General features: G+C 39.5%; 1 protein-coding gene across 2 annotated transcripts in view; it reads left to right on the forward strand.

Moving 5' to 3' along the window:
• The window catches only part of SCUBE1 (signal peptide, CUB domain and EGF like domain containing 1), a 194,866-nt gene that overhangs the window by 133,847 nt on the left and 46,783 nt on the right, over window positions 1–14,236 (forward strand). For both annotated transcript variants that reach the window (XM_048301601.1, XM_048301602.1), the window contains one exon: window positions 13,422–13,544. In XM_048301601.1, coding sequence (XP_048157558.1) covers window positions 13,422–13,544 — 123 coding nt within the window. The remainder of the gene's footprint in view (window positions 1–13,421; window positions 13,545–14,236) is intronic.

A 14,236-nucleotide genomic window follows, 5' to 3' on the forward strand; every position in this document is an offset into this window, starting at 1 on the left:
CTAAGATGGATCTGACCTAAGAGAAAAATACAAGACAGGCCCAAATGTTTTCATGTGAATGAACTTTTTTTTTTTTTTTTGGGTTGGGCACTGTTCTAGTTTTTTCGTTAGCTGCAAAGTGACCTAAAGTCACCCAAAGTCACCCAAATACAAGGTTTTCCTTGGTTGAATTCATTCACATACAGCAGCATTTTAAAGAAAAGGAATTTCAGTTATCTCTTGAAGAGTTTAAACTCTCATTTAGAGGCAAATCTGTTCATAGCTGTCAGACTCCTCCTCCTTTGAATCCACAGCTTCTTTCTGTGCAGCTCTCATGAGCAGTGTGTGCAATATCTGTGATGCTCCACGCAGTGAAAGGAGTATCAGTCGCCTTAGAGCAGGTCCTGGGCCTTACAAAAAGAGCTCTTTCCAGCCCACCTTTCTCTAGCAACGAGAAATTTTTTTTTTTACACATGTGAAGAGGTCAGTTCAGCTCCCTCCACATTAGACACATAGGATTTTTGAAGAATGTACGCGTTATGAGCCATTAGCCATAACAAGCCATTACTATTTTCCAGTGCTTTTTCAAAAACAAAGCAAAAAAAAGGGAAAAAGCATACATGCAAATGGTGTGAAAGAACTCAAGTGAAAGAAGTTGCTGGCAGTCATCACCTCCTCTGCAGTCAGAATGCTATGGTACTAGCAAATGTCAGCATAAATGTCAGCTTCAAAATTACAAGCAGCGGTGGGTTTTTGAAGAGGACATCTGGCAAAGCCAGAAAGGGCAGAGACCTGCTTGTCTTATTCCCTTTTCTTCTGATTACATTTCCCTTGATCATTGCACCGTTGCCATGTACTTACATGTCTTATCTTTGAGAGAATTTAGGTAGTTAATAGAGTGATTGTACTTTTACATTTGACACTGCTTCATAATGCTAGTGCTTCATGCCAGAGAAATGTGGTGTATAGCACATTAAATTTTGTAACATTCTGCTGAAATAGTGCCTTATATTCATAGTTTGGTTTGGAAAGGAGCATAAGGGAAATGGTCCCTTAGCCTTACCTTAGTCAAAGTTAGAGTGACAAGGAGTGAGGGCAGCTTTTCCTTTAAGCTGATGAATAGCTTCTCTTTGCTTGCTGCACATAAATGAAGGTATCTGGGCTGGATCACTCTGGGATATCCCAGAGCCATAGTGTGCATGTTGCTTAGAGTCTGTCAAAAGTAACTAGGAGAAAGACAGGATTACTCTCAGCATACTTTAACTTACTCTGCTGGGAAAAAAATGCCCAACTTTGCAAATGGAAAGAGATTGAGATACACTGAGTGCTTAGACTCTCTATGAAGAAGCTGACCTGAGCACATAAACCACTTTAACCAGGATTCTTGGGAGTGGCAAATAGTGCAAATGTTTTAAGGTGATAGGTCAGATACACTTCTGACTTTTTAGGGGAAAACATTTCAGAAATGGTCAGACATTTCAGAAAATTGAATGCTCATGGGATTTCTAGTCAAGAACCTCAGTAGAAAAGGCGCTGAAAATTGCTATTTCATTTTTAAAGCAGAGGTGGTCATCCTCAGGCCTTTGTGTAGACTCCACCTTCAGTGACTCTTCATTTGATCCCCAAGGCCACTGTTGTTCCCACTGTGGATACCCAAGTAGAATCTCTGTCCTCTCTTCTATGCATCAGCCCTCAGGGGACATCAAATTCTATTTTGCACCTCATGCCTTGTACTGCTCTCAAGAACCCCTCTGTGAACTGCATTCTAGAATTTAGCCAGAGGAATTGGTGATCCAAGGGAAAACAAACACATCAGCCTTTGGTAATTCCTGATGGGGTTAGAGGTCTTACATCATATGGCTCAGCTACCTCCTATTTGTACAAGCTTAGGGATATGTGCACTGGGAAATAACATGGGACAGCTGGCACCGTCTGAACTCATATCTTATTGCAATAACATGCTCCTAAGGACATGGGAAGAGTTTAATCCCAACCTGTAGGGTACCCACTTTACTTGCCTTGATAATATCCCTAAACTGGCTTCCGCTTTCCACTTCCCCTCAGAGTCTAACAAGGAATACAGTGCCTTTCCTTGAGCTCAGCAACAGAAGCAAAATATTAGAAAAAGTGTTAATACAGTGGTGCAAGGAGGCCTGTGGTGTCCATTCAGATGTGGAAGTCAGTGTGGGACAAATTCTTAGTCCCTCTCTGTTTTTTTTTCTGTGTCCCTCCCTCTGAAAAACATCCTACTCCAGAGGAATCAGAGTGCCTTGATTTTTTCCAATGGCAGACCAAAGCCAAATGATTTTGTCAAAGCCAGTCCACAAGCTGTCCCAAGTCAGGGGGTAGAGTTTTAGAAGTTAGCTATTAAAGTATGTGTTGTCTTTTAACAACCCTTCAGGGTTTACTGAAGTGGTTCATTTTGAGCCATTCTTTCCCTCCAGATGGTTTTCTCCCTACTTCTCATCAACTTAAGGCAAGAATAAACTTCCCAATAGTCAAATCAAGATCTGGTTTTCATAACTCATTATAAGCAGCTCTGCTTCTATCAGATTCCTTACACTACTCTGGTTTCAAGCTACAGCAACTTCCCCTCCCAGTGTTTGCAGCTAGAAATAAGTGCATGTTCAAAAATAAGCACCATTTGAGTTTGCTTCCCTGTACCTGCAAGCAAAAAGCTGTCAGAAAACAGAAGAGATCAGGTGTAATCACAAGCCACTACAGCCACATATCAAAACAAAAAATACCTTTGCCCCTTCTATGCTGATCATAAGGCAAATGCAAATCTTGAGGCTGAGGTCTGTCTTTTATCCTAAAAACAAGGGGAAAAAATACAAAAATCTCTTATTTTTTGCATGGACAGAGGGACATCTTTGCCTTGCATGAGAAGTTGGCACCTAAATTAATTCATGAACATGAGACTGATGTCAAGAATGACAGTAGTGAAAATGTGGGTTCTGCAGCAATTAGCCTAGTGCTTTTAGGAGGAACAAAAACATTAATTTAAAATAATATTTTCTATATATGTTTGATGCACAGATTAAATGTGCAATTAAATGTTCCATTAAAATAGCTGAACTTCCTTAAAATTGCCTTCTGACAAACAAGTTCTGACCATTTTCCAGTACTTCTGCACAGTTAAAGGGTTTTGAGACCACATGCCATTTTCAGGAAGCAAGCAGGAAGCCTTCTTGGTAAAGGCAGATTTGTGTGAATCCCAAACTGCTCAACTGATTTACAGAAACCAGCAGACTTTTTTTGAAAAATGTTGCAGCAGCTGGATCACCCTGTCTCTTCCCCTTCCCAATACTCCTTTTTCTGACAACAGCATATGATTTAAAAAATAGAGGCATTTGTGACAAACAAGTAACCAAAGGCAGCCAGTGGGTGACTTGATGCTATGAAAAAATAGATGTGTCTGCCCAACCAAAGAAAAAGTAACGAAACCAACATTAAATGAGAGGAAAATTAGGAATTTTGTCATGAAAACAGCGGCGCTGTTCAGGGCTTGAGTACTGGCGTGATTTTCTGAGAACGCACACTTTGGGAAAGCCTCAAGAAGACTCTTACAGTTGGACCCACTAAATGCTTCTACAGGGGAACATTTTGGCACATGAATCAAGCACGTGCCTGCAGAAGAGATAACAGGTAGACTTGTAGTTGGTGAAAGAAGAAGACAAAAGGGAACTTATTTGCTAGGAATGACAAATGAAAAACTAAAGCTAAAAGGGAATATTAAAATACAGAGGCAGTTCTGAGGTTATTTTTGGTTTGATAGGACTCTAAGCGAGGTGCGAGACCGTCTGTGTCCAAAAAAACCATCACAAAGATCAGTATTGAGAGAGGGAAAACGGAGTAACCAATGGGACAACAATAATCAAGGTCAGTTTATCAGAAGAGATGCCTGTTTTAGAAGAGGTGGATTAGACTTGGACGAGAGCACGAGTTCTGAGGTAGCTACAAAAGCATTTTCAAAAAAACTACCTAAATGTGGGTTAAAGAAGCAAACATTGAGGCCTTTTTTGCTGAGGCTGCAGTCCTTTTCTGCTGTTCCATCGATGTTATCCAGGTCTCAAGACAAAGAACATACAAGATCAATCCAGTGTGAGGAAAACATAACAGCATCCAGCAGGCAGCTGTAGCAGCTCAGTAGAAAGCTCTGTGTCTTGTCCAGTAAGAGAACCACAACCATCTGGGCCAGCACTGCTGCCCTGGAAGCAGCTGTTTCAAAACTTTCTAAGACTGGGAGGTGACTCAAAATTAGGTTCCTACTTTTTTTCCCCACTTTTTTAAAGCAAGCGGGGAGTTGACTGTTGGTGTGTGATAAGAGAGGTGAGAGAGTATCTGAGCGAGGAGAAGGCTCAGCAGAGTTGGTGGTAAAACCATAAATAGTGGAAGAGATGTTGGAGAGGGAAAAAGCTGCTGGTTACCAGCAGAAAGTGAGTGAATGAGTGGGACTTGAGGGAGGAAAAGACGGAGAAAGCTCTTGGTGGAAGGTGGAAGTGGTCAGAAGCCTAGTGTGGGGACCAGAAAAGATGAGCAATTGGACACTGACTGAGGAGTATGTATGTTACTGTTTGATTTAGAGACATAATTGATTCAGGCTTTCATAGAGACATTTGAAGTTCCACAGTGATGAAAAATCAAATGATAAACCCATGATTTTTTAATTAAAAAAAAAAAAGGGAATGCAAGTTTTAGATACCAACACTGTTGAAAATTTGTCAGAAAGAAGCAAATGGAATGGGAAAAAAAGAGAGAGAGAGTGGAGAGCAGAATCCTTCTAATTGCTGCTGCAAATTTATCTAACCCAGAATACGTGTGAAACTTTCACTGCCCCTTCCCTGTTTTTAAGGGAATTGCCATTTAGGTTTTCAGTTGGGCCTTGGGTTTGGTGTTTTTTTGGCTCAAAGAGATACAATTCATTTGTCTGCTGTAGACTTGTTCATGACAGACAAATATAATATAACAAATTATCTTCCATTAAAAAATTGCAGACTTGGGTCAGCTGCCATGTAACTCATTCTGTTTCATTCCCTCCCAAGGGTTCCATCTATCCCCACAAAATAAATTCATGTGTACTAAGTTAGGGTTTTTTTCATGACTAGGCAATATCCCTGTTCCCTAGAAACTTGCAGTTGTTATTTGTCTTCGTGAACCTCCCCTTTGAAAATGCCAAATCCTTTAAATTAATGCTTCAGAGGGTCATATTTTGCATTTCAGTTGTTGAAAAGACCTTGCATTTATTCAACAATATAAAGCCCCCTGAGGATCAACAAGCATGGTATATTATGGAAAAGTGTGCTGTGCTTTCTGTGACTTGGGAGTTGATTACTCACATAATCATAGCTCCCAACACTCAAAACTTGCAGTATTTTTTTCATTCTTTTATCATTGCCTTTTTCATCATAAAATACAGCTCTTTTTTTTTAATATGACTAGATCCTGCTCTCAGTGATGGGTCTCTCTTCCCTGGTACAGAGCAGATCCCTGGTTGGTTGAAGCAGTGTCTTCAAAAAATTTGGAGGGTTAATTTTTGGTCAGCATCCGAATTTCTTTGATTCATTAAGAGCTATTAAAATTATCATGGGCTAATTGTATTCAAGTGCCCCTTTCAGAAGGAGTAGCTTTATTCCAGGAAACCTAACACAGTTTCACTGGGATTTTAGGGAGAGCATCAGTACCTTTAACTGTCCTTAATACCCGTTTTATTTGATTAAACAAACACTTTCCTTGAAGCAAACTGAGATTCTTGGAAATAAGCACAGAGCTTTCCTGAGCAGATAATAATTCCAAGGGGGTAAATGAAAACAACCATGAGTAAATGTAAATTGAGTTAATACACTAAATCTAGGGATTCTTGTACCTTGGTCCAGTAGTGCAGTTAGCTCACTTGCCCCTTTGCTCTCCATTCAGCCTATATGGAAAAATTAAATAGAGTAAGAGCCAGGCCTTGTTTTTAGTGACACCTAGCAGAGAGAAAATGCCCAGGGATGTCAGCCCCACAATTTTGTCTGATTTACTCCTTAAGAAACACTGAATTGACTCTTTTATTCTTGTTATTAACCTGCAGCAGCCCATTTAGTTCTTCTGCCTCAGCTCCTCCCGCATAAACATTACACATCGAGTTATTCTGGTGGCAGTGGCTGTGTGAATAATTACATTACACACGGAATTATTCTGGTGGTAGTGGCTGTGTGAATAATTAAGGTAGGCAAGCAGTCAGCCCAATGTATTTGCACAATTTTCTCCCACTGTTTTACCCACAGCCTCCAGCTCTGCCTGTCCTCACTCACATGGCCACAGGTACAGCCAAGTTTCCCAGAATTTGATGTCCTGTAGTTTCCACATGCTCTGTGAAAAACAGAGAGACATTCTTTGGTGTCCCCAAGTACACATGGGAGATTTAACAGCACACTCATTTCTTCCTCTCCAGTGTTTTATAAGAAGCATTTTGACTGACAAAAGCATTTTGACTGATAAAATTATACAGGAGGAGGAAAGTAGTTTTATTTCCTGGGATTTCTGTGAGGTTTATCTGTTCTTTTGGCTGGGAGGCCGTGGGGAGGAGGGGTAGTTCTAGCATTTAGCTCAGCCTAGACAGTAAAAGACTATCAGTCTGTATCTTTATGTCTCCAGTGCCCTTCACATTCTGGTGTCACAGCCTCAGACAGCTTGCACTGTTTGGGTTCATAGCATTGCACTAACATGTTTTTAAGTTTAGAAAAGAATTCAGTGTTCAGCAAAATTTTTAAATGAAAATTCTTTCTTTTCACATTAGATTTAGTAAATCCCTTCCCTTTTACAAATGAGAAATCTGGGCCTAACCTATTATGACAGCATTTCTGAGTTTTTCACCTGCAAAGGTTTTTGTGTTTTATAAATCTAATTAACTGTAATAAGAAAATAATAGGACATAATGTTTGTTTTACAAGGTGATTGATCTCTTGGCAGCCTGGCAGACTCTTTTATTGATTGGTTGGTGGATAATGTCAGAGTGGATATGTCCTGGAGGAGAATAGCTGACACCTAAATCCATATGTGACAGATTACCATCTGTGTTGGAAGACAGGTTTCTTCGTGAAATTGCGAAGATAACAGGTGAAAATTGAGAAAGTGACATGAGGGAAATGTGTTGAAACCTGCCTCAACCTTTCCATGCTCTAAGAGCATTTACACAAAGCTCTCTATTTTGTGGGCAGCCTGTTTTCAGGATGAGGGAGATTAAATTTTAATTACACTCATTCCTGTCTGCCCAGTCTAGATTTAATCCTGTTAATTAGGAAAATGCCTTGTCCCACAACCTAGCTATAAAGCTAATTAAACAGAGAGTCTTCATTTGCTACTTAGTGGAACTTCAGTTCCAGATAGTCAGTAATGACTATCATACTTTACAGTTAATTAGCACTGTGGGAGGGAAAATGAGGATGTTGTTGAAGCACAGAACTCAAATTAGAGGTGCTATAATATATGCTTTATTTCATTTTGTAGCTATCTGATGCAGGCGAGTCACACACTATCCTACCTGCCTCAGTTTCACATTTGTTAAAGAAGAATTAATTAAATGTATCTCTCCTGCAGAAGTGTTGTGTAGGTTTAATGTAAGGAAGATAATAAGCTGCTGGCCTTTGAAATCCTCAAGTAGAAGGCACTGCATAAACAGAATTATTCCTCCCTGAAACGTGAGAGACAGGGAACTGTGCAGTTTCAGGTAGAGTGGTGGAACAGCAATTGTACCTCCTAAAGTAAACATGGCCCTAACAGTCCTGCAGACATTCACAAAATCTTCCAGTGCAAAGTGCTACCAGCATGGAACCTGCTGCTGGATCAAACCATTCCGAAGCCCAGACCAGAAATTAAAAACAACTGTAATTTGACTTAAAAATTTTGACAGCAAATGACTTGGATTCATAACACCTTGTTCAATAATAGTGCATTTTAAAGTATTGGTCCTGAAAATACCGAGTGATAATTGCCAATCCCCAATTTTTAAGATGACGTAAAGCAGGGAAGTGTTACACCTTGCCCAAATGTTGGATAAATCCATTGCAAAACTGGAACTAGGACTTACAGCTCCCTGGAAACTAACCACACAACAGCTGGCTTGATGCTTCTGGATGGAACAGCAGAGCCTGTGTTCTACGTTTATTTAGATTTTCTCATAGTGGCACTGATTCAATGAATCTGGGGATTTGAAGTTATCTTTCTGCCTTATATCCCTGGCATGCATTTAAGATGCTATGGAACATTACTTCTAGAGTATTGCAAGTGGAGCCTGGTAGCTTATGCTTACCTTAATCCTGAGTTTACAAGTTTTATTGAGAAGTGGCAGGCAAATATCAAAATAATTTCAGTCTGAGCATTGGTGGCTCTGTAACATTTGTGATGTAGAACAGCATGCAGTACAAGGTGTTTTGTGCAAGCCTGTCCGGATTGGCACCCCAGGGTAACCTGCTGAGTTGTACACTGGGCTTGGATTCAAGTGTGGATGAGTTAGTTTGTTTTTCTGTTCCTCTATTTCCCCACCTCTGGCATGGGGTTAAAAAGTTTTGTGGCTGCTTTATAAAGTACTTTGTGGTCTGTGTGCATCAGGGAACTAATATCTGTGTCAACAAGGCAACACTAGTTCCAGTTTTTAGGGGACGATGGTGATTTGTAAAACCATGAGAAAGAACAAGGAAAGAAAAGCAAGGAAAAATTAGGAAATCAGGGAATAAAAAGAACTAGCGAACCAGCCCACCTTGAAGAAAATATATTTATATTGATGTCCACTATACACTGGTAATAGCATTACTAATTCCAACATGCTGGCTTTCATTATTAAAACCAAGAAGGTTATAAAGTTTCTGTAATTATTTTAGGTTGATCTGGGAGTATATTATTTTCCTGGAGCTAGGTAGCATTTTAAATCTGCAAAGGATTAGACGGACACAATCAGTTCAAATATTTGTCCAGCCATCGAAAGGAGGATCCTCACTTCCGCCTCTGATGAGGCTCTGGAAATCTCCATCTCCATCATTGTTCAACAGCTAAGTGCAGATTGCATGTTGATTACCCTTTCAGTTGCCTTTAAGCAGCTTATGTGAAATGTTAAGTTCTAAGTTACCTAAAATCCCTACTTTTTAATTTGTTCCCTGGGTTGTATGCAGTGAGGCAAATCTCTGTGGGTTTATATGTGCACACACAAGTGCATACATGCACCCTGATCAGAACCAGCTCCTTCCAAACATGCATTACACTGAGCAGAGCTTCAAAAAGTGTAAGTGGAACGGGAGCAGGCATTCCCATTAACCTTCAAAGATCATGAAAAGAAAAATAACAGTCTGCCTGCTTAGCCGAGTCAAATTGTAGCTGCGCAACTTAGCACAAAGTCTCTGAGTTCCTATACTTCTATTTAAAGCTGAAGAGCTTTATTTAAAGCTGATTCCACTGCCTCCCTCACATTTTGAGATCCTCAGAAAAAATAATACTATATATTATTATTATTACTATTATATTATTTATATGATATTATATTGTATTATATTATATTTACAAACCCACGGGTTGTTTCTGGGTTCACACAGATGCACAGCTTTTGTGATGGTGTTGCTGAGCTCCATCTCCAGACAAATATTTGCAATTGGGTTTTTTTCCCTTCAAATATTACAACTTTAAAGAAGGTGTTAGCTTCCTTGTTGCAAATCTTATCTTTGCTTTTGTTTGTAATTAATTGCATGGGAATTGAAGGAACCATTTTCAGAGCTAACAAGAGGCTTGAGTGCTGAGTTGGCTGTTACACCACACCTTCACCTGACAGTTTTGACCATAATTTTTAATGCTTCTGTGGCTTCTCATTGGCCTGTATTTTCATATCTGCACATATCCCGTTTGTACTTGCCACATCCTTTGGTATTTTGTAGCAGATCATCAACTTGTATGAGCAAGGTATCATTTAACAATATTGAGTTACTGTATTAGGAGAAATCCCTTGGGATTTTATTGCCAATGCACTGCAAGCCCATCAGACCTCCTAGTCTGAAATGACTCTCACAGTATCATCAGGGCATTTTATGTACAGCCCCCATGGAGGAATAGAGTTCTTTCCATCCTTTTGTGTTCCTGAGGATAAAGGGCAGCAGAGCCTGTGGGAAGTTGGAGCTATTCTTCTGCAGCCTGCATCATAAGGAGCCACTTGAGAACTATGTTTGAAGACAGCAGGTTTATGACTGCTCCACAGACGGTCCCAATAATAGTAGGGGAATATTTGACTAAATAATGTCCAAGCTGGTAGAGACACCACAATGGGTTTCCACTGTGTATTTTTCCCCTGCATGAGGGGCAGACATGCTTACCCCTCTGAGAAGTTCAAAGAGGCACTTGACAAAGTTGGGTACCAGTGAGTTTAAAGATACATGGGGCCTCACCTTCTCACACAGTGGAATATTTCTCATAACACAAGTTATTTATAGCCAAGGAAATAAAAATAGTGGGGATACAGACTTTTTGCAATTTCTCTGAACCAGTTAGACGTGATACATACAGTTGGATATTGCTCTCTTCCAAGTAAAATGCAGCAATGTACTGCTCTCCACAGAGTGAAATAATTTTTACATGCCTTGTCAGTCTCGCTATGGCCATGGAAAGAAATACAGTGAAAGCAGAGACTGGCACTGTTTATGTTATTTAGAATGTTTTTGCAGCTAACAGTTTTGACCTCTATTCTGTTTTGATGGTTCCTGTTTCAAAAGGTCATGTCATGTTTTCCAGTTAGAAGAAATGAATAAATACTTTCTTTTCCTGTGGACTCTCCCAGGTTTTACCCAAATCCTGGTTCAGAATTATTCCAAAGAATTGCTGGTGTAAAGTTAATATGCTTCATTGTCAGTGGAATTACAGTTATTAACAGCCTAAAATCTACACTCTGATGTCATCAGGGTTTCATTTTTGCCCCGTATGGTCGTGAGAGACCCTGAAAAGAGATTGGAATTTGGAATTTAACATGTGAAATCCAGGGGCCATCATTTAAAACATCAATCGTTACTCCAGAATGGTGTTTGACAGGCTGCAAGTAATTTTGACTTCTCTCAGGCAGCAGAGTAGCCCGAAGGTCATATTGTTCTTATCACTGGTAAAAGATATCTTCTTCATGATGGATGACTGTTCTGTGTGTTTACAATGCATAATGTATTAGTAATTTTAATTCACAATTCCATTTATCCCACAGTTTTGTCAGGGCAAGCTAAACTGTAGTTAGGTACACCTGTGCTGTGCAGAAGGATGGGACCTTTTGTGGTGATCCATTCTAAGGCCCACACCACAGTCCCAGCTGCACATTAGAGAGCTGTTAGGAATCACTTCTACCAAAGGAAATGCCAGGCTGCAGGAACTGGGCCAAAAATTCTTGTGTTTTCACTGCCATCTTGACCTGTGCAGATGATCACAGCTGAAACCAAAAGGGTTGCTGCCTCCAGCCTCATGGTATTACATAGAGTGACCCTCAGTGTGTTCTTCATCAGATTTATCAGGTTGGGAGCCCAGGGTTTTCTGCTGTTGGCCAGCCAAATGCCAGAACTGGAGCACTTCAGACAACAAACAGACTCCTGATTTTGGAGCACTTTGGGAACTTCATTACCCGAGACACAAAGATTTGAGCTGGCTTTGTGCAAAGCATTCAGGGCGTTCCACAGCTGCTGCCTACAATTTACCCTCATTCTTTTAATTGGATTGAATGCAAAAGCCACTCCTCTGCAGAACCAGACACAAAAGTAATGAGCAGAGCTATTAGTTCAGAGGGTCTGAGAACAAATTTCCTATCTCCCTGCCTTAACTGCAATTCATAAGAAAACCTTTATAACAATATAACAAGAACAATTTCTTGCTTATTTGAGTCCTGGACATATTTCTGTCAGGGTATGTGTAACAAAGTGCTGTTTAGAAATGATGGCTGAATTTGCCTCTCAGCTGTTAAGAGTTTTTAGATTTACCACCTCACTCCTCTTGCTGCTGTTTATATTTTACATGCAGAAATGTGGTAAGCGCCGTGCCACTTTCCCATGTTGGAATCATATGTTTCCAAAAATGGACGAATTACTTTCACTAAGAATCCTCCTAAATTCAAATAATTTTTAAAACACACCCTTCATTCACTATCATCTTGATGGTTTTGATAAATTTTCATCTCCATATGTTAGACCTTTTGGCATTTAGATTTGCATTTTTCAAGATTTGCTCTTTAAATGGCCAGCTGTTACCTCAAAGTTTCAAAGCTCTTATAGCAAGAAGCTTTTCAAAAGAAAACATCACTCTCCATTTAGTTTCCTGAAAGATCTCGTTTTCAATTCCAGAAGTGGGCAGCCAAGGCTCAATGTCATATTACTTCTTCACTGTATGTATTCATAAAAAGAGCTATTTTTTGGCACTGCTCTTCTCCTGAAAAAAAGTAAAAGTACTTTTTTTTTTTCCTTTTTCGAATAAACATGGCTCCATGGTTTTATAATCAAGGAAGGATGGAAAGATGCCCTGTATTTCAAATGAGGGGTTTTGGCCTGTTATATACTTACTGCACAACCTTTTATGGATTAGAAAAGGGATTGGTCATTCCCAGTTCTTCAAGACCTTTGGGAGAAGTTAAAAGGGGCACGAAGTAGAATCATCAGTATGAAATTCAGAACAGAGGTTTTACCAAGTTCATCAGTCCACTTCGTCATCATTATTTGAAGTAAGAGCCATTGATCCTGTCCTTCATACATATATATATACTTTTATATATATATATATATATATATATATATATATATACATGGCTTTCAAATAAAGGCAATAGGTGCTCTGCCTTCAGAATAACTGAAGAAGCAACCTTCACGTGTACTCACAGTTAGTTCCTTTTCTGCTACACCAAGTGAAAAAAGTTTGACACATGAAAAGAGGTGACACTGTGTGCCACCGTGCCACTGAATAATCAGCAAAATAGCATATAATGCTCATTCTGAAAAAATGTATCCTTGCATTTGTTTGTGTAAGGGTAATAGAAGCATTTCTTCAGAATTCAAGTATCTTTTACTTCATGTTTGTTATTATTTCAATTTTTCATGTGTTCTTATGTTTTGATAGTTCCTATACAAGGTAAAAGATTCACATCCTTCACAGGTTGAAGTCTGCTGTCAGGCAGAGCACTCCATCTACAGAGAAACTTCCCTGAATGTTCCCTAACACCAAAGTACCTCAGCTTGGGTCATCTGTTGGTTCCAGTTCTGAGAGAAATACCTCTGTCTCCTGAACAGCTCAGCCCATAGCTCTCCTTGTAAGCCTTGTGAGATAGGTCTGGGAAGGGACACATCTGATCAGCCTGGTTCCCAACTGAGACAGCAGCCTCCTTGGGGATCTGAGTATATTCCTGTATTTCTGCCCTAAATGACTGAATTTCTGTCATGAACTAAATTTTTGCTGTTCATTCTTTGCAGATATTGATGAGTGTTTGGTAAACAATGGTGGCTGTGACCATTTCTGCCGAAACACAGTTGGCAGCTTTGAGTGCAGCTGCCAGAAAGGCTATAAACTGCTCACAGATGAAAGGACCTGCCAAGGTAATGCCTCATTAACCTTACTCCTCATGTAATGAGGATGTCATTTCCAGTGGATTTTTTTTGTTGTTTTTATACTTAAGTCATTTGTACTGCAGGTTTTAATTGTACTGTTATAGGAAGTAAGGTTAAAAAATGACTGTGAGATTTCTGTTTTCTGAGGTGGGATTAGAAGATTATTGGAAATGTCTTGTTTCAATGTTTTTTGTAGTAGGAATGCCAGTGTCCTGTTGAAGTGTAAAAATCCAAGTGGCATAGTGGAATAGCCTCAGGCAAAGAGTCTTATGTTCAAATCCTCTCATTTGCTATGATCTGAATGGGACAGAGGCTTATCTTATGTAGACCAGAGTCATTTAAAGTAACTGACTGTAATACAGCGTTTGCAAGATTTAAACTAAAAAAAAAGGATTTAATTTGTGAGCTCACCTTTTCCTGAGAGAAACTGTTTATGAAGGGATAATGGTGGCATTTTGTGGGAATGAAGTGTGTTTTATATTGTTTCCTGTGCGTGTCATGATTTGTTATCTAAGTCATCTGATGTTATGTATTCTATGGCTAATTAAAAGCATAGCCATTTCCAAGTACTGACCCTGTACCTTTGGAGAAATGACATTTAAACTCTGTAGCTTTACCTTTTAAAAAACTCCTGGAAAAGGCTAGAAAGATGAGCATGCATCAATAGAGAGAGAAAGGGA

Source organism: Corvus hawaiiensis, chromosome 4, assembly GCF_020740725.1.
Source record: "Corvus hawaiiensis isolate bCorHaw1 chromosome 4, bCorHaw1.pri.cur, whole genome shotgun sequence".
NCBI classification, from domain to species: Eukaryota; Metazoa; Chordata; class Aves; order Passeriformes; family Corvidae; genus Corvus; species Corvus hawaiiensis.